We start from the raw sequence: 19,703 nt of genomic DNA on the forward strand, positions 1-19,703 counted from the left end.
GACACTGTGCTTCACTCAGTCATTGCCAATAGAAAGGACAGACCTGTTCTCATGCTATGGCAACTTGAATTCGCCAAACGTATATACACATCGCGCCTGATTTCCACGTGCGCCTTAAATCAACGGCGACTTTAGCTCTTGAGCACTTACCAGCCTCACGAGTAATTGCAGTCGTGGAGCATGCGCAAACATGTCCAAGGTTAGAAACTTAAGTCATTTCAAACTGGAAAAGGAGGAGGTTCAAAGCCAAAAGAAACCATCTACGTAACGCTTTAAAGGAGTGTATTAGTAGTAGCTTAACCCTGAGACTTTTACTTTTTTCTTTTCCTTTCCCTTCTCTTTTCTCTTTGCTTTCGTGCTCGAACCAGGACTTGTATTTGCTACGCTTCGCCCGTTCAACCTTTCTCTTCTTTTTCTTTCTTGCGCATTACTGTCCTTGTCCATTCTTCCACGGGCCGATGTCTCACTCTCCATGAGCTCTGGTTTCACATGTTCGTTCATTGTGTGTTCCACCATCTGCCAACCACTTCCTTCCTGCCAAGCCACCCCAGCAGCATTAGCTGCCCGTACGCCTTCAATATATACTTCCATACGACTCCTCTCGTCATCGTCTTCTAATCCGCAGCCACATCCACATCCGACCACACACTCGTCCTCGCCTATCTCAAGCTCATCATCCATACAATTGAAGTGCGCGACATGCCCGCAGGCGGGGCAGAGGTAGAAACGACCTTTGACGCGAATCCAACAGATGCTGCAGCTGTAGATGGGCTCTTGCGAGGCGGTTTTCGTTGTTGTTGACGCTTTGTTTTGGGGTGGTGAGAGTGCACCTCCCCATATCGAAGGTACGGAAATATTAGATGTGTCTCGTGAGAGGCTGGGTCTGCTTGCAGCTTTGTTGTGCGGATAGAGGAGTCGGGTTTGGACTGGATATGCCCCAAGCCTAGTGATGTTTTCTTCGCGTTCGTTTGTTGGAGTGGGTGCGGGTATGGACAAACGCAAATATTGTTCAGGAGTCATGAAATTGCCGATTGTGGTTTCGTCCGTTGGCATCAGGGACGGCGTGCCGGGCTGGAACTCGGTCGCCTCTGGGTTGAAGGAAAAGTGTCTCGGCGAAGCAACAGGCGAACGCTTCCATTGCCCCGGCGTAGCCGATGGAGGCGCCAACAATGTTGACGTCTTCGAAGGATGTCGCGACGATCCTTGTTCGGAGTCTTCCTCCGCACCTTTATCTAGCGCAAGACACATTGATCCAACCTTAGACCTAGCTCTGTGTTCCGCAGGCGGGAAATATGAGACCAAGCCATTGAACTTTAGTATCTCTGCTCTCGCGCTGATCAAACCCCACGACCCAAGTATGTCTGCATATTGTTCCCTCCAAGCACGATAAAGCCAATCCTTACTCATGTTTAGTAGTGGCTTGCTCACACATGCTTCGTCATCGAACTGGTCTTGGTTTTTGAGAGTGATTCCAATCTTCTCCACACCGTCCACGCCATCCCTATCTCTAGAGGCCAAAGGATCAGGGTAATTGGAAAGACCATTGAAACTCAAGTTAGGATCGTCGTTGTTTTGGTCGTATTCAGAATCAGAGTCGTATATGTTATCAACATTGATCTGGTCCGACTGTCCGAAACTAGCTCGCTTGTCATGTCTACTCCGCGGAGTCGCCAGGTTGGCCTTATCCTGAGATCCACCTCCATAGAAGGTGGTTCTTCCCCATGTGACAACACTGGTAGGCGCCGATGTCGATAGATCACCTGTGTCTGTACGTGGTCTCACAGGTGGGGACGAAGACATTGCATTGGCAAATGGCCGTGACAACGCGGCGACGGCGTTCGCAAAGTTTGCAGTCGAACTTCTCTTCAGGGCTATATGACTTTGTTCGGGGGACGTTGAATAAGGTGTGTGACCCACGGTGTGGGAACTTCTTGTTGTTGACGCTCTTGACAGCATTGGTGGTGTGTTATCGATAGAATACGGCGTTACTGGTCCAGAAGGCTGCCCATCGCTTCCCCATGGCCCGTTTGAACTGTTGTGGCTTCCGTACGTGTCCAAGCTCTTGACCAAACCTTGCCATCCAAATTCATGATTTGGTGTTGCATGGCGCGAATGCATAGGAGTAGATGGACTGGACGCAGCAGGCTTGAATAAACTCCATGCAGCATCAGCAGAAGAGAAATAGTCTAACGAGAATGCAGGCGCCTCCATGGACATTGGAAGCTGGGATTGTCTGATCCTCGCCTTAGCTGACGTTATGCCTTCGCGAGCAGCAGGTTCCGCAAAGATACAAGAAAGCATAGCGAGCATCTGGGTGTCGGCGAGTCGTTCGAAGTGGTCGAACAATGCCGGTATTAACCAGGTCACAACGGCATGGTTCCCCCACTTAATCCTTCCCGTAAACTTAGGGTTGGTTACATTGTCAGCTTCGTCAAACTGCAGATCTAGGCCACTGTCTTTGCGTTTGATTCTTACGAGAGCCCTCCGGGCAAGCACTAGGACTTGATCCTTCCGGTGGGGCTGGGGTAATATCTCCAATGGCACTTCGTTGCACAGAACAAGTTTACAAAGCATCCAGATATCCGCTAGATCCTTATATCCGTATTTCTTGGCCACGTCAGAGTTGTGACCACACACTTCCGGTCCAGGGCCAAAGATCCGGTATTCTTCCGCAAGTACTCGTTTGGTGGGGACAAAGTCATCAATCGCCGAGGAAAGAATAGAGACAATGGACTTAGTTTTAGGGGTTGGTCTTCCTGCTCCAATAGAAGAAGGAACAGAGCCCCGCCCTTGTAGCCGTGACGCTGTTTTCTGCCAAGCCAGAGGAGGTTGAAAATTGCCTATATGTGTGTCGGCGGCATGATCGGAGCCAGAAGACGACGAGGAAGACGTCGATTGTTCCCATGAGGCATTAGATGATGTTGGAGACGAAGCCTTGTTGGAATCGTCGACGCGATGAGTGGCGAAATGACCAAAGGAATTGAAGATATCATCTTTCGAAGGTCCGTGCCGGAGACTCCTGGTTATCCGGAAAGGACTAGCGTCGAACAATGGCATGGGCTTCTTGGACGGGATTCTGGCGACTACGAGGGGTCCATGAGCCGAGAATCTTACAGAGCACTGGATGGCAAGAGGAACATTTGCATTTGTATGGGATGATTGCATTACATCATCAGTAAACTCGCCCTCATTTTCATCATCGTCACTTGAGCTCTCTCCGACAGGTAACGGCCCTATGTCCTCAGGCAACTGAATCTCATCCGTAAGTTGAAGACTGTCTTGTAGCCCGCGTTCTCCAAGAGCATATGAAAGGACGGCTTCCAAAGCCTCGCGTTGCTGCCCTGCACACGCTTCGGCAATGATGTCCAAGTCGTCCATTAGTTCTTCCTGCTTGTCTTTACTAATCGCAGCTGTTGTTCTTTCGAATTCGATGTCTAGCGGGGTTCGTGTCCTGGCAGTGCCAATGCCCGGCTGTACAGTCTCGACAATCTTCGGATATTGAGCGGGGAATGTGATCGTAAATCGAAGGAAGACCAACTTGTGGTCTTCAGTAGCTGGGTCGATGTCGCCCCATGGGCCATTGAAAGCAACGGTAATGCGGCGTCCTGGGACATCGATGACTTCGAAAGTGAGCTTCTTGTACTTGTTTCCGACAAATGAAATCTCAGCACCCAGGTCGTTCTGTTCCTGATAAGGGTACTTGTCTTTGCGATCATCGTGTTCGGGTCGGACGTGGAAGTCATCGATGTGGTCATCGTGTCGATCTCCAAATTTGACACCGTCCATCCAAGTGATATGAGTGACTACTCGTGGGTTGTTGCGGCGTATAGGAGTGGCAGTCATTGTTTCACGAGGAAGCGTCTCAAGGTGACCTGCAGGCTGAGCTTGACTCCTCCAACGCGAAGTATACATTTCATCAACGTGCGAGTGATTTTGTAGCAGAGTCGAGAGGTTTCCTCGTAGCTGATGACGAATGGGTTCATGTTTGTCCCTAGTGGTAGCGTCCAATGGTACAGGTCCATCCCGATATGTAACATAGGCAGCCCCCATGCGGGTTGTACTTGGTTCCTCCGTCAGTGGTTCTCCCTTCCGAAAGCCGACGGATTTCTCAAGAAGGTCTGGGGTAATGCGGTGGAGGTGTAGATGCTTATCTGTGCCCCAGGAGACTAGCTGAAAATCGCGATCATCGATATTATTGTCGGTAGGGCCACGTGAGCGCCATAGAAACTCTCGAACTTGGGCATTTGGATCATGAGCCCGAAACTCGTGGACGGGATCTTTAGTAAAGCTGGCGGCAGGGCTATCAGTGACATGTTTATAGAGCCATAGGCTCGAGTTACCACGCTGGGGCATGGCAAAGATGCCATGTGGGAAGGGTGTGTGACGCGCCCTCCACACTGGATAGTGAGTGCGAATTACACGTCGCGGTTTGTTGGTGTTGGCTATCAGACCAACGTTGCTCCAAAGCTTGATGGTAGAGTCGAGTGAGCAAGTCATGATCTTTCTCGGATCAGAACGATTCCAATCGATACCATAGATCTTGGTGCTATGGGCTGCAATGGTAGCAAGCGGAGTAGCTCCACGACGGATATCCCAAATATGGAGATACTTGTCATGTGCACTCGCAATAATCTTGTCGTTCTGACGATTCCACTTCACTTGAGTCGCGCCTGCCGTGAAATCAGCGAGCTTCAGGGGAGCCCGGGTTGAGCGCAAGTCATGCACAAAGACAAAGCTGTCGACTCCGCAGGTTGCTAGCAGTTCAGGGTGATGGGCAGAGAAGTTGATGTCAGTGATTGCGCGGTCATGGGCGCGAAGCGTGTACTCAATGGGCGCCTTTTTGCTGTTGAAGGGCATGGAGAGATTGTAGACGAGGGCAAGCTGGTTGCGCGTCGAGGCGATCCACTCGGCGCGACAGGCAAAGGGCGACCACTGCACATCAGCCACGTCCCAGGAGGACTGGTTGGGGATGAAGAGGGGCATGCTGTAGGGGCTGTCGAGGTCGATGATGCGCAACCCGCTCTTGCTCGCCAGGACAACATCTCTGCCCGAGGGCGAGATGGAGGCGGCGCCAATGTCATCGTCAACGGCGATGGACACGTTCTGGTCAAACGTCGGCGACTCGAACGGCGTGCGCCCCGCCGTGGTTACCATTGTCGGCGTGCTGTCTTGCCTGACTTGGCTGACGTGCCTGACAGACTGCCTCGTGGCCAAGAAGGGCGTGGTGGTGACGGTGTCGCGACGAAGAAGTCGCGTCTGGCGCCAACGCGCTTACGGCTAGCATTTGTGTCCTCGCCGGCCCACCTTGCAGCCCTACAAACCCCGCTGACCTCATGCCCGATCCGGTGGGTGGGCCCTGGCTGCGACACGCTGCCATGCCCATCGCTCCCCCCCGTTTGTGACGCCCACGCACGCAAACACCCACAAACGCGCCCGCCCTGACAGCCTCTACGCCCGCCTGCCCCGACACCTGCCCCGACGGCCGTCTTCCTCCAACACCAGCAGGGCCAGCACACACGGCAGCAATGAGCGCGCCACTCCCCAAGAGAATCATCAAGGAGACGGAGCGTCTGATGAGCGAGCCGTAAGCGCGCCCTGGCATGCGCGTCAACGAGAGGCTGACGGTGAGACGATGAAGCGTCCAAGGCATCTCGGCAACGCCCCACGACGACAACCTGCGCTACTTCGACGTGACCATCGAGGGCCCGTCGCAGTCCCCGTACGAGAGTATGTCGCCCGTACCGTGCCAGGAGGCACGCGCGTCGACTGGGGCTGACACGCCACAACAGACGGCATCTTCAAGCTCGAGCTGTTCCTCCCCGACGACTACCCCATGACGCCCCCCAAGGTGCGCTTCCTCACCAAGATCTACCACCCCAACATCGACAGACTGGGCCGCATCTGCCTCGATGTCCTCAAGAGTGAGCGGGCCGATTACCCCCCACCCCTTTGTTCAGAAGGCAGCTGACCCTCCAGGCAACTGGTCGCCCGCCCTCCAGATCCGCACCATCCTGCTCTCTATCCAGGCTCTCCTCGGCGCCCCGAATCCCGACGATCCACTCGCCAACGATGTAGCTCAGGCGTGGAAGGAGAACCAGTCACAGGCCATTGCCACGGCCAGGGAGTGGACTCAGCAGTATGCGAAGGCTTGATTGCGAGCGCGAAATCACTTTGACGGCGACGATTTCTCCGGCCGCCAATCACCGATAGGCTTCACACGTCTGGCAGGTCCTGCACGTTCGACGGATGGGGTGGACTAAATGTCTTGGACTGCACCCATATTCTTCGTTATAGATTGGCCATCTTGTTGCTCTGGACCGCCTGGCGTTCGTCGGACGATCTGGATAACATAGCATGATATGTCCCTGACAGGACGGAGGTTGCAGTCTGTCTTTCCTTATAGTTCTGGCCAGCTTGATGAATGAACACGAATGGCGTCTTCGAACCCACTGATTGTAGCGAGTGAACCTGCCATATGTTTGCTTACTTGGTCTTTGAACGTGTTCATCAAAATTCAATTCTGCCTCCATGGTGCACGTATTGGAAACCGATGTACCAAGCTCACACATGAGATATTGGAGAGCCACATGTCAGAAGAGACAATACTCAATGCACATCACACTCAATAATACAGCTCGGGTTGAATTCTTTATTGGCTTTTAGTTACTCTTATGGCGCTTCTGCCTGAAGTGCTATTCGCTCTGGAGGGCTATCGTCGAACCTCTTTCTCGGTCGGTCTGTCACTCACTCCGCCCTGACAGACTCATTTTCAAAGTGGGATTGGGGCAAAGTGAACGGCATGTAAGTCTACGATTGCGGTTCATTAGAAATGGTCGCCATGGTTCTGGTCTTCCTCCACGCTCAACGTCTCATGCTGTCTATGATAATCTAGTTCAACATCCATCTCATCAACATACGATCTCTACCGATAGTGATACAACAACGAACCTCTATCCCCTTGCATTTTATCCATCTACTCAAGGCCCGGTAATTGGTCCCCTACCCTCGTCAGGAGTGGTACTCTCTCTGCGTCTATAGTACTCTCGCCATCGCCCTCTGGATCAGGGTAGAGCAACTTCAACCACTCGCCCTTGGCTACTTTCTTCACCCGCCACGTCCCGTCCTCAGCCGCCTCTTTGAAGAATTGCTGATTCTCATCGAAACTTCTCCCTCCCGTCTCAGGTAGATACAGCCATGTCCATACACCTGCCATCGCATTCGTAGCCGCAAAGACCAGGAAGATGAAATAGGATAAGTTGTTGAACATGACCGGGGTCAGGAAAGTGATGGCAAAGTTCACAAATCCCCACACAATGACGGAGATTGCTGTACCCTGAGCACGAGACACCGTCGGAAAGATTTCGGTGGGAATGAGCCAGACGGTGGCGAGCCAACCGATACCAAAGGCGCCAGTTGCAATGAAGAGAACAACTGTGCCGAGGAGACCAGGGATGATTTCGGGAATGTCGAGGGTGGAGATGTTTTCAGACAAGCCACCGAAGAGGGCGAGAAGAAGGAAAGATATAGATAGCACAACGGAACCGTGAATGAGGAGTTTGCGGCGTCCGAGGGCATCGATGAGCAACCAGGCGAATGTCATCAAAACAAAATACGAGGTGTAGTTGCCGAGCGTTAGATATTCGGACATGCGGACGGTGAATCCGAGAAGCTGTAATGGTTGTCAGTATATGATCATACAGTAGTGGTTGGCAGACTCACTCCGAAGATCTGAGGTCCGTAGACAGAGACGGCTCCGTAGCCTGTCAGTCCCTGGTTGATCTGACACATGACAGTGACCATGGTTGGGTGAAACTGTGAGTGATACGGGTTGACCATATCCAGATAACCTACTACCTCGTCCTTCTCTTTCTCGTGTTGTTCCATCAAGTCATCAAACTTCTTGTCGCTCTCATCGCCGTAAATATCGCTCAATGCAGCCTTCGCATCATCGATTCGATCGTTGAAGATAAACCATCGCGGGGACTCTGGGAGAGTTTCCACAAATGCCATCAACAGGATGGGGTATACCTGCATCACAATGATGGGTATTCTCCAAGCCCATTGGTTCTCTTTTCCAAGCGCGATTGTAACTCCCAAGTTGATTCCGAAAGCCATGACGAGCCCGAAGATGTTCGACTGGAACTCCTGAGCCAGCGCTTTTCCGCGAGCGTCGTCCGCCGAAAGCTCAGATGAGTAGGTTGGGATCACGGCGTCGATTCCGCCGACGCCCAAGCCCATGATAACTCTTCCTATCAACATAACCGCCAGTGATCCTTTCGAGTACCCGAACCCCGCAACGAACATGATGAGGTTTCCTAAACTTGCCGAAGCCAAGCTGAAGAAAATGCTCTTCTTCCGCCCAAACACATCTGCCAGCTTCGAGAAGAGCACAGCCCCCGCCGCGCATCCCAGGTAGTAAATTGCAACGATGACACCAACGATTGACGATTCTTTGCCAATTCCCATCGTGGCCAGGTAATTGTGATTCGTGTTTATCAAAGACATCATTCCTTGGTCGTAGCCATACAGCGCGATGGCCGTTGCCGAGAAAATCACGACATGCGTCTGCTTGTCGCTGTACGCGGCACGGACGTGCTTCGCGATGAACGACATGACAAAAAGCTCAATTGCTCAAACGAACAGTCAATTGAGATGGGTGGAGGATGTAAGATGCATGGCAGGACCGCAAGATAACTGGGTGACCCTTCGTCTGAGACTACGGTTCTTTAGAAAAAGCAGGGTGGGTACGTCCCTCGACACGGGACGTTGCGGGACATCATGACGATTGGTGGTTGGTAGCCCAACTTGTATCGGACTAGGCTCGGAGAGCCCCACCACATTCACGGTGTGTTCGCGTCGCTACACATCTCGTGGTCTTGGTCTGTTGAGGCTCTAGGAGTCAGGTGAGAGGGTTCAATTTTACGTTGGTGTTTGATCAATATTTACGGCTAACTCGACTAGAGGTGACTGTTGCGCTTTTTCCATCCGCGATAGACAAAATCGCGAAAACATTTCGTTACCTTTGAGAGGTGAGAAAGACAACCTTGCAGGCCAACAATCTCTGACATCCCATGAGATGAAAAGACATGGGTCGATTGATGTCATAATTCTAAATCACAAGCTACCCCTGCAGATGAGATCTTCGAAGGATTCTTGAGATCTTCATGCAGTGTAACAACAGCAAAACCTAGTACCGTGTATACGGAGTACCGTTCATCCCATAACTAAACCATAACTGTAGATTCGTCTGTTCCCGATCCGATGAAGAGTCATAGTTTTTATAGAGCCTCTTGAGTGTTGCGACGAACGCGACAGAATACGTTGTTGTTTGCGCTTTGAGTACAGATGCTTGACATCACATAGATAGCGGACCGGGTCCATGTTTCGTACACAACTACAAGCTTCATGTTAAGCCAATCCTCCGCCATCGTAATGAAGCACCTAGTTGGTCATGAGGGTTCTGAGTGAAACTCTAACAGTTTCAGAACGTCCCACTATCCGGAATTTTGATGTAAGATTCAAGACGCCCGCTGCGAACTGAAGTATTGTGAATAACCGCAGACAAACAATACGCTCGAATGAAAGCGCTAACGATAGGTGGGTGGAGTGTGACGCCTGTTGCAACTTTAGCAGCTACGTGGGACCTTGTTCTAGTATCGCACTGGAAGTCATTTTGATCTGGCTTGATAAAAGACTCAGCAATGCATAGAAGGAATGGAGAGGGAGAGGGAAAAGTCACGTGTATAGAGTGGTAGATAAAGCAGCGAAAGTATGCAAACCGACAAGCCTTGAAGAAATATATTGACTATATCTAGGATGCTCTTGCAAGCTATACGCAAGGCGGACTACGCAGTTGACGATACAAAATCCTAGCTTGTTAGAGTCGACAGCTTCGATAGTGGCCTTCTGTCATGTGGCTGAAGCGAAGACAAGATGAAGACGAATTACTTGTAAAAGAAAGAGAATAATAAATCAATTATTGAATATTCATATGCATTCTGAGTTCTCGATAGTATCGGCAAAAGATACAGAATGATCCAGCCCGCTTTGTGTAGTTCATCATCCTCCTGAGACCATCGTAACCGCATACATGTTCCAGATGTTTTCAGGTAACTGTTGCTGCACTTGATAATTACTTTTCAGATCAGGTTGGCAGAGCCGCATACAGTGCTTGTGCTCTGATTCTATGAACAAAACTGAGCTGCTTTAGGTTGTTATTTACGGGCACCTTGCAAAGAGACCGTGGCAAAGGTGGGTATCAATTGAACTTACAGGTTTGACCATGGCGGACTTGTTACTCAAGCTGGACTCTGATCAGATCCGTCGTCGACTGTGAGGGGAGGTTTATTCAGGAACAGCCTCGGCGGTCGAGAGGAAATCCTCTGGAGCAGATCGTTTCAGGTCGTGATCACAGGTGTTTGAATCTTGGATCATGTTAGTTGAACGTTCAATATGTGATTGACTAAGATTGATACTCACCACATTCGTAAACCTCATCATCCAGGTTGCGCCCAACGCTCTTGACTGGGATGACGCCGCCAGTCTCGATGGCTTTGTTCACATCCCGACGCGTATGCTTGCCCTTGCAGCACGTACAGTCATCTAAACAAGCTTGAGTCAGGTGAAAACACTGGACAATAGAAAGATACTCACCCCAGCACTCGGCGCCCTTCTTGCAGTACTTGTCCGTCGAACAGAAACCGTACCTGCAGATCAAGATACTCGCACGGTCTGAAGAGCAGATGTACTTCTTGTTCTCCTGGGGGACCGCAACCCTCGCCTTGATACCGGCCATGGCGACCTCGTCGATGCCACCGAGCTGAGTTTCAGCACACGAGACGGCCATGCCGTTGTCCAAGCACTGTAGGCTAAGATTGTAGTCACTGCACTTCTTGACGAGGTTGCAAGTGTCGTCGACCCTGCAAGATACGACGGCATTGTTCTTGGGGTCGCAGTGGAAGCTGCGTCCGGGAATGTTGCGCCAAACAGGCAAGTCGACGGCGGCAAGTGCGGTCATACACATAAGCCCAGAAAGGGCGATCTGGAGGAGCTTCATTGAGACTGATGGACGTTGTAGTTGGTAGAGAGTGCGTTGTTGTTCGATTGGAGTGGACGTAGAGTATTTGAGAAGAGTGTGGAGGTGTAAACAATGTAGTCAGGCAAGGCCATATTATATAGGAAGGAGCGTTTGCCTGCTGCCTCGGGCGAGGGGTTAGAACGGTGAGGTGAGAGAGCCCAGTATCTCGCTGCTGGCGACGAGGATCGGGGCGGCGAAGCTGAGTGAAGGTGCCTCGAAAGCTCTGAGTAAGAGAAAACAAACGTAGAGGTAAATACACACGTGCCAGTAGGCAACATATCACTGAGTTCGATCCTAACCTGATCTCCCATTGCTAATACCATACTAAAATTACTCAAAGGTCTCCATGCTACCATTGGAAACTTACAGATGAGAAGCCCTAACTCCGCCCTGGAACGTACACAATAACTGCCTTACGTTCACCACGAAACAGGGACGATCAACCCACAAACTAGATGTAACGACCCTGAGATCTTCATCATTCGATACATTGTACACAAAACACTCAACGGGTTGCGGAGAGCACGATGATCTTCCTGCTTCCTTATCTTCTAACTTTGGCTGTTCCAGTTCTCCTTTTGAATCCCATAGCACACCGGTCCCAGGCGGTATCACTTAAGCATGTCCGCACCAGAGTAGATGTACAAGTGTTTAACCGGCCATGAACGATGGCCAGGAGACCGTGTATAAACCCAGACATGTCTCCTACGAAAACGACCCCCGCAAAACAAAAGCTTGCAGCACGTCCATTATACCACGTATCTAGGCACTCGCCTTTGCAACTTGGGATGTCCTGGAACAATTGGGGTGAGGCAATCAAAGATACCTGAACCCATCTTACTCCTAGTTAATAGCCACAGAGCAAGAACAAATCAAGCACGGTCATAGACGAAAGACACATAAACACATATGAAGAAGATGTAAAGGAATACTTTTGATCGAAAACGCCCAAGTCTATCAGAAGGTCCAAGTCCCAGCCACTCTATGAACGCCATACAATGCAAGCAAGTAGTCTAAGATATCAAGCATCAAATTCGTCAGTCAATGCCGCAATCATTCCGCTTCGTCATCCGTATTAGGAGGCTGAGGAGTGCCCTGTCAAGACGTTAGTTTGATTATACTCAAAAGTAGGAGAGAAAAGCATGGACGTACCTTGGGGCTGTTCAGCCAATCGATATACCTCAGTCGCCTCCTCACTTCCCTGTCCTTCTGCTCCTTCTTCGTCATCTTCTTCTTCTTCTTTGCCTTGAACTTCATGTCACCTTCAGTGTCACTCGCCGCGGGAGTGCCAACTGTGCTAGGCGCTGCGCTGCTGACGTTGCTGCTAGCTGCGCTCGAGCCGGGACGCGAGTCCTCAAAGCGGTCCATGTTGACGGCGAGATGGCCCTTGTGTGCAACCTTGCCATCGGCGACGTGCCATTGTTCAGGGCACAACGCGCCGACGAACTCTTCGTTATGGGAAATCATAATGACACCACCCTTGTAATCACGGATAGCAACAGCGAGACCACCGAGAGAGTCACGGTCCAAGAAGTTAGTAGGTTCGTCGAGGACGAGGAGATGCGGGTTGTTCCACATGGCACCGGCTACATATGCGTTAGCTTTGATGAGTGAAGAAGTGGAAACGTTAAAGACTTACCAAGCACAACCTTGACCTTCTGACCACCAGAGAGACCAGAGATCTCATTGTGGTTCGCAATCTCGGGGTCCATGCCCAAATCCTCGAAATGCTTGGAGATGACCTTGGGTTCCAGAACACGGTAACCAAGACCCTCACGCGAAGACTCGTGATCGTCGAACTCCTGGATCAGCTTGGAGAAACCTCTCTCGAGTAGCGTCTCGCGAGATACCATGGTGTTGAACTTGGGAATCATGTGCATCCACTTGACCTCGTACTGGAAACTCTTCTTGTACTTTTGACGACCGATGAGCGCCTCAATCTTGCGTTGCATGCCGTCACCGATATCAATGACCGTCTCCATCTGGGCCTTGTCCGCTTCAGTGAGGATACGGGTCTGCTTCATGAGCACCTCGCGATCGTCACCGTTGGCATAACGCCACTGGAGGTACTGGTTGGGTGTCTTCTCCATGTGCATCTCAACGTGCTCGAGAGCGTGCTGCTTGATGTATCCAAGACGCAAGTTGGGGTGCTTCTCGACCTTACCCTCCTGGGGCACGGCTTCACCAGTAAGGATCTTGATGAGGGTGGATTTACCGGCACCGTTGGCGCCGATAATCGCAACACGAGATGAGAGAGACAAGTTGCAAGACGCGTCGGTGAGCGACGGCTTGACTGCGCCAGGGTAGGTGTATGTGCAGTTTGTCATGCGAAGAATGGAACGAGTGTTGGACTTGACACCGGTGAGGATACCGGGAGGAGGGAACTTGAACTTGACCTGAGAGTCAGAAAGGGTGTAGTAGCTCTTGGCCTCTGGCTTCTGTCTGACGAAATCAGCAAGGTTACCCTTGTAGCAAACCAGCTTCTTCTGCTCGTAGTGGTAGATGTTGGTGCAGACTTCGTCAAGGAATCCAGAGTCGTGAGACACGATCAGACTGGTGATCTCGGTGTGCTTCTTCAGGTACTCCTGCAACCAGGCGACATTGGCAACGTCCAAGTGATTGGTAGGTTCGTCGAGCAGCAAGACATCGGCACGCATAAGCATGGCTCGCGCCAAGGCCAGCTTCATCTTCCATCCTCCGGACAAAGAGCCAACCTTGTTCGCTTGTCTGCCCTCGGGGCCCGAGCTGAAGCCGACCTCTTCCAAAACTTCAGTGATACGCTCCATGCTCTCGTCCTTGAACCTTGGGTCGTTGCAGATGTACTGGAGAATGGTGATCTCGGCATCTTCACCCTGGTTGTGCTCGACGAAGCAGGTCTTGACTTGGTCTTGCGGTGGGAATCCCTCCAGCTTGCCATCGGCGATACTGCGCATGAGCGTGGACTTGCCAGCACCGTTGCGACCACAGAGACCATAGCGATGGCCCTTGAGCAGCTTCAGGTTTGTGTGGGAGAGGAGCAACATGCCACCATATCCGAGGGAGAAGGTGGCGTTGACGATCTCGACCTCGCCGTCGTCTTCCTGGACGGGCTGGCCAAATTTGCGGTGGTCCTCGTCAAGGTAGAACTGGTGCACGGCCTCTGCCACCTTTTCGGCATCTTCAGCGTTCATGAGAGATGACAAGTAGGGAGCAATGAGCTGAGGAAGGCGGGTAAGCTCGCGCTCATAGACGTCTTCGGCGATCATGTCCGAGATGTAGCGCTTTGCGAGTACCAACACATCAGCGTCGCCGGGGAAGTTGGACAGGCTGCCGTGAGCGCTGATCTGCTTCTCCAGGACCTTGGTGACATCGGCAGGGGACACACGGCTGTCGACGGTGCCGTCCTTGTCAGCGATGGCCTGGTCGATGACAGCCAGAGCGCGGGCTCCGATCTCGCGGACCTCGGGCAGGGAGGCGCGGTCCTGGACGGCCTTGACACCAGGCTTCAGCTTGGGCAGGAAGGCGCGGGCCTCGATGGGGTCGTGGACGAGCTTGGTCAGGTTCTCGACGACGACAACCGTCTGGCGGGTGACTTCTTGCGAGGTCGAGGGGGAGTTGAGCGAGCGCTCCAGCAGGGGCGTGACCATGGCCAGGACGGGCGATGTGACGATGGCGACAAAGGTCGTCTGCGACAGGGCGTGGATGGCCTTCTGCAGCGTCTGGGTGGAGGGGTCCTCGATGGCCTTGACGAGCAGCGGGATGCGGGGCGCAATGTCGTCGTTCTGGAGGAGCGTGGTGAGGCTGTTCATCGTCTTGACGGCCTGCTTGGCGACCTGCCTGCTGTTAGCACGCGCTCACCGGGGGCAGGGAGTGGGAGAGACATACCTCGGACTTGAGGTCGTGCATGCCGCCCTCGACGACGGGGATGAGGCTCTCGAGCTTCTTGCCCATGGACTCGCGCAGCACGTCCTTTTCCTTCTCGATCTCGAGGCTCTCCATGCCCATCTTGGCCTTGTCGGCCATGCGGGCAATCAGCTCAAAGGCGCCGACGGCGCCCTGCCACTTGCCCGACTTCTTGCCCAGGTAGCGGGTCAGGATGGGCAGCAGGCCGAAGACCTTGGCCTCGGCCGTCAGGTTGTCGAACAGCGAGTCGAGCGCATACTTGGCCGACTCCTTGACCGAGCCCGTCTTGTCGGCCAGCGCGTCGAGCACCAGCGGCACGAGGGCCTCGTCCTGCAGCAGGAACACGACCTCGGTCAGCTTCTGGGTGCGCGGGAAGCGCTCGAAGAAGGCGCCCAGGGCGTTTGTGGCGCCCTCTCTCCGCACGGGCTCCTTCTTGCTGACCGCCGCCTTCTTGATCTCGTCGAGGATTCCGTAGCCCTTGAGCCCGCGGAACCCGACCGAGTTCTGCAGCACCGTCGTGAGCGCATATGCCGCCTCGACCGAGGCGTGCGACGTTTTGGCCGTCAGGATGCTGACCAGGAACGCATCGACGTCTTCCTGCGAGGGTGCCGCGGCACCCGTCTTGTCCACGACGATAGCGGGGGCCATGGGAGGCGACTCGGAGTGTGGCATGTCCCAGCAGTGGGCAGCGAGAGAGAGGCGGAAGGGGCTGTGTGTCCTCTGCTGCGCGCGAGGGGCTTGGGGCTGGCTGGCTTTTTTTGGAGGGGCAGGCTTATCGATATACGATATACGATACGACGACCCTGAAGCGCAGACAAGTTCGGCTGCGCAAACTGATATGCAGAGGCTGTCGTGTGTGTGAAACGCCCCGCGAAGAGTGGAGAGTTTATAGATACAAAGAAAAAGCACACAGGGGAGGGAGAAGAAGAAGCACCAGCAAAATGTTGGGGCGCGGCTTTGTATAGGGTTGGGCTCAACTCAATCTTTCAGGGCACGTTTTTCTTTGCGCAGCGCTAAACTGCTTTCTTCCGGCCGGATAACGGCCAGATAGAACGGGTGGCAATACATACAGGAAGACAGCCATTGGCTGATGCCTCAGGCTAGAAAGTTCACTTCATAGAGTACGCCTAGTCGCTACAAATATTCAACACACAACGCCGTGCAGTAATCAAGGTATCCCCCAAATCCATAAGCCTCGCCCAAACGCCTTCACCGCATCGTCATCCCCGCCTACCACGTCCCCTTCAACCTCAAGTCCCTCGACGAAAACCCAACCTCGATTCCAAACTCACCCGTCGTAGGCATGACCCAGTTCTGCCGTCTAACGTCCCAATAGCTCAGATCCTTCCTTGTCAACTCGAACTCAATATCCTTGCCCTCACCCCCTTTGCCGTCTTTCTGCTTCTGCGCTGCGACGAATACTTTCTCGAAGCCCCTGAGTACACGAACAGGGAAGTCGACGGGCTCACCCGTCTCTGGATCCGTGTAGTTTTGGGGGAAGGTAATGTACACTTGTACAACTGAAGACCCATCCACAGGACCCATGTTGCTGATCGAGACACCCACAGTGACGACAGGCGTATAGAGATCTGGGTTGCCCCCGGGACCGCCGCCTGCGTCGCTAAGGGGCGATTGGGGTTGTGAAGCTGGTGTCTTAGGAGGGTTGACGCCTGACGTGGAATCGAGCCATGGGTAGATGTACTTCTCGACTTTGTGGAACCCCTCCGGAAAGAGAGCTGACTTGGCGTCGGGGATCTCCGTTGAGTAAGTTGGAGGTGCTAGACCTGACGGGCGGGACGCGGGGAGTGGAGTCTTTTTGGTTTTGGAGCGGACATCGAGCGAAGAGAGCTCAAATTTGCTGTATGAAAGCCCGTAGCCAAACTCATATCTCGGAGCAATGCTTTGCTTGTCAAAGTAGCGATAGTCGACGTAGAGACCTTCGGAAAAGTTTTGCTGCGGAGCCAGACCATCGCCAGGCGTGGGGAAATACTTGACCTTGCTTCCCGGGCCGTAGTCAGCCTCCTTCTTCGCGATTGTGAATGGCAGGCGACCAGAGGGGTTGACGTCACCAAAGAGAACGTCGACGATCGCGTTGCCAGATTCTTGTCCGGGGAGGTTAGCGATCAATACGGCTTTGACGTTAGGTGTTTCAATAAACTTCTCCAGGATTACGGGGCCCACAGTGTGAACCACGACAACGACGTCGCCATTGCCTTTTCCGCAGCCTGCCGCGACATCCTTGATGAGCTCGTTGCCTCCCTTTTGTAGCTCGAGGTCGTTCCTATCGCCGCGTACATCCTCCCACTTTAGATATCCTTCTCCGGCGTCCGAATTGACAAAAACAATGCAAAGGTCCTGATCTTGAACGATCTCTTTCTGTTTGGGAAGTTTGTTCTCAAGCCAGTCGGTGACAAACACACTGCCGTTGTCGAAAGCGCTCCGAATTGCGGACATTGGCTCGATGAGATACGGGTAGTCGACCGCTCCAGACCCCCAACCGGACGCCAACGTCCCCTCGTTACAGCTCTGATCGGGACATTTGTTAATGCCGTCACGAGGAAGACGTGCGTCTTCACCAAAAACGCCAACACGATACTTTGTCTGTCCCGCAACTGCTTGTCCGTCTTTCCGGCCTTTTCGACTCAGTGGCAGAAGGTCGCCCTCGTTCTTGACCATGACCGTGCCTTCAGCAGCGATTTGGCGGACGAGATTTCCATGGAAATCTTTTCCCTCCCCTTGCACATTGATATGCTGATTGACGACACCCGTGGTTTCATCCGACGGGCTTCCTTCGTGCAATTTGCCGATCCTGTCGTTCGTCCAGGAGGAAAAGTTCGGACCTTCGTTTTCCCATTTGTCCTGCCCAACTTGGTACCAGGAAGCCACAATGCGGGTCACCATATCGTCAAGTCGCTCCACTAGCACGCTGCCATTCAAGACGGATCTTGTCAGCTCTGCTCCCCAGAGACTGTCTCCCTTTGCCCAACGAAGACCATCTCCAGGCATTGTCATATCCTGCAACAGTTAGCGAGTGGAGAACGTGTGGGGGTGCTGCATGGCATATAGTAAGGTTATTATAAAGACAGCTGATATTGACTTACCAACCCGGCCTCAGCAGAAGCCACGCCAGCTCGTTGCGCCAGCCAGTCGCTTTGAACGAATCCCTGAAAGCCAAGCTCGTCCTTTAGGATGCCGTTGAGTAACTTGCTGTTCTGGCAAGCATAGCTGGAATTGACCTGATTGTACGAGCACATGACTGAAGTCACGCCTGCTCTGACGGAATCAGCGAACGGCCAAACGTAGATTTCGTGCAGCGTGCGGTCGTCGATGTTGCTCGAGATGGCGTTGGGGATGCCCCATTCCCATGCCTGTCTGAAATGCTCCTGTTCATTGGCTACGTAGTGCTTTGCCGTAGCCATGACACCCTCGTCTTGGATACCCTTTATTGTCTGTGCAGCTGCAATGCCTTGAAGTACTGGATCGCTGCCGAAACCCTCCCAGTTCCGGCCACCTGCAGGCATTCTTCCAAAAGGGCCCATGGCAGGGCCGAGCAACACGTTGACGCCCTTCAGTCGCGCCTCTTTCCCATGTGCCTTGCCGCGCTGGTACATCAGCTCCTTGTTCCACGTCGCGCCAACGGTGATTCCAGCGGGAAACGCGGTGATGTTGTCTGCAAAGCGAATGCCTAGAGGTCCATCCTGCAGACACAGCTGCGGGAACCCCAGCCTGGGCACCGCACCGTTGTTGCCCACACACATGTCCATGCTCCAGCCTGTGCCCGTCGTCACGTTGACCTTCTCCACCAGCGTCATCTGCGCCACCAGCTCTGCAGCCTTCTTGTAGCTCTCCTCCCATGCCGGATCCGCGCCTCCCTTGGGCGTAGGGTACCATGGCGGACTCTGCCCGTCAAGCGGCACCGACACCTTCCACGCCCAGATGCCGCCCGTGCCGAGCAGCAAGACGACGGCAGTGACAAACGTCAGCAGCCAGCAGCACCACCGGCCGGGCGTCCATGACCTCGTGCGCGTGGCTTCGGGGGCTCTGAAGGAGGCTTTGCGGATCTTGAGGTCGCCGGCGCTCTTCTTACGCTGCAGCCGGCGGTCGAAGGCGAGGGGGTCGTATTCCTCGAGGTCCTCGAGGGTGCCGTGCGAGTCGTCGGAGAAGCGCGTGCGCGTGGGCGTGTCGATGTCGTCGTCTGCCGGTGCATCGAGGCGGGCATACTTGCCCCGACGCAGTTGGTACGACTCGTAGTTGGCCATGACGAAGGAAATGCACACGCTCGATGGCCTTGTGTTGACGTGAAACAGCGCGAGCTCCCAGCGCTACTTGTATGCCAGCAGCATGGTCCGTTTGGCGGCGTGGTTTGAGCAATCGCTCCGGCGCGTCCGTCACTGTCAAACGGCGGCTATGTATCTTCAGAGATAGCAGATGCTTGTGTAACCGCAGAAAAACAAAGCGTAGACGCAGCACATGAGCGGGCGTGGCGCATCTTGCAGCAGACCACGCCAAAAAGCAACATTAGGGGTTCCTGTCGATCCGGGTGGCGCCCTCCAACCACTAGCATCATGCGGAGAAGACAAAGGGTCCAAACATGCGTTTTGTAGTCACGACACTTTGAACATGGTGATAAGCTATTGCCGTTTGCGTCATGTTTGTGCAACTATCTCATCGCTTATTCAGTCACATTTTTGTCTCGTCGACCTTGCTATCATTACTCGTAACTGGTCATGTACAGGACATCAAT

The 19,703-nt window shown here is 53.2% G+C and overlaps 6 protein-coding genes across 6 annotated transcripts; 1 reads left to right on the plus strand and 5 right to left on the minus strand.

Moving 5' to 3' along the window:
* Positions 1 to 284: 284 nt before the first annotated feature.
* Positions 285 to 5,164, minus strand: P153DRAFT_336743 (uncharacterized protein; the record flags this gene model as incomplete). Its single annotated transcript, XM_033665714.1, has 1 exon — positions 285 to 5,164. Exon 1 carries the CDS (start codon positions 5,152 to 5,154, stop codon positions 286 to 288), a length of 4,869 nt encoding a protein of 1,622 aa, XP_033525216.1. The 5' UTR covers positions 5,155 to 5,164.
* Positions 5,165 to 5,373: 209 nt separating this feature from the next.
* P153DRAFT_365474 (ubiquitin-conjugating enzyme) lies at positions 5,374 to 6,640 on the plus strand. Its single transcript, XM_033667832.1, has 4 exons — positions 5,374 to 5,584; positions 5,639 to 5,727; positions 5,790 to 5,921; positions 5,977 to 6,640. The coding sequence occupies exons 1-4, from the start codon at positions 5,526 to 5,528 to the stop codon at positions 6,150 to 6,152; spliced, it is 456 nt and encodes a 151-aa protein (XP_033525217.1). The 5' UTR covers positions 5,374 to 5,525; the 3' UTR covers positions 6,153 to 6,640.
* Positions 6,641 to 6,644: 4 nt separating this feature from the next.
* Positions 6,645 to 8,755, minus strand: P153DRAFT_430139 (general substrate transporter). Its single transcript, XM_033672822.1, has 2 exons — positions 7,720 to 8,755; positions 6,645 to 7,669 (listed from the first exon to the last, which is right to left on the minus strand). The coding sequence occupies exons 1-2, from the start codon at positions 8,611 to 8,613 to the stop codon at positions 6,974 to 6,976; spliced, it is 1,590 nt and encodes a 529-aa protein (XP_033525218.1). The 5' UTR covers positions 8,614 to 8,755; the 3' UTR covers positions 6,645 to 6,973.
* A 1,589-nt stretch (positions 8,756 to 10,344) lies between these two features.
* P153DRAFT_355654 (uncharacterized protein) lies at positions 10,345 to 11,056 on the minus strand (the record flags this gene model as incomplete). Its single annotated transcript, XM_033666586.1, has 3 exons — positions 10,345 to 10,424; positions 10,480 to 10,602; positions 10,654 to 11,056. 3 exons carry the CDS (start codon positions 11,054 to 11,056, stop codon positions 10,345 to 10,347), a joined length of 606 nt encoding a protein of 201 aa, XP_033525219.1.
* Positions 11,057 to 12,041: 985 nt separating this feature from the next.
* Positions 12,042 to 15,917, minus strand: P153DRAFT_421862 (uncharacterized protein). The gene is made up of 4 exons (XM_033672336.1): positions 14,942 to 15,917; positions 12,717 to 14,889; positions 12,230 to 12,663; positions 12,042 to 12,172 (listed from the first exon to the last, which is right to left on the minus strand). The coding sequence occupies exons 1-4, from the start codon at positions 15,629 to 15,631 to the stop codon at positions 12,131 to 12,133; spliced, it is 3,339 nt and encodes a 1,112-aa protein (XP_033525220.1). The 5' UTR covers positions 15,632 to 15,917; the 3' UTR covers positions 12,042 to 12,130.
* An 80-nt stretch (positions 15,918 to 15,997) lies between these two features.
* P153DRAFT_395253 (glycoside hydrolase family 3 protein) lies at positions 15,998 to 19,453 on the minus strand. Its single transcript, XM_033671386.1, has 2 exons — positions 18,061 to 19,453; positions 15,998 to 17,974 (listed from the first exon to the last, which is right to left on the minus strand). The coding sequence occupies exons 1-2, from the start codon at positions 19,216 to 19,218 to the stop codon at positions 16,190 to 16,192; spliced, it is 2,943 nt and encodes a 980-aa protein (XP_033525221.1). The 5' UTR covers positions 19,219 to 19,453; the 3' UTR covers positions 15,998 to 16,189.
* Between the last annotated feature and the right edge of the window lie 250 nt (positions 19,454 to 19,703).

The sequence above is a fragment of the Dothidotthia symphoricarpi genome, assembly GCF_010015815.1.
Source record: "Dothidotthia symphoricarpi CBS 119687 unplaced genomic scaffold P153scaffold_7, whole genome shotgun sequence".
NCBI classification, from domain to species: domain Eukaryota; kingdom Fungi; phylum Ascomycota; class Dothideomycetes; order Pleosporales; family Dothidotthiaceae; genus Dothidotthia; species Dothidotthia symphoricarpi.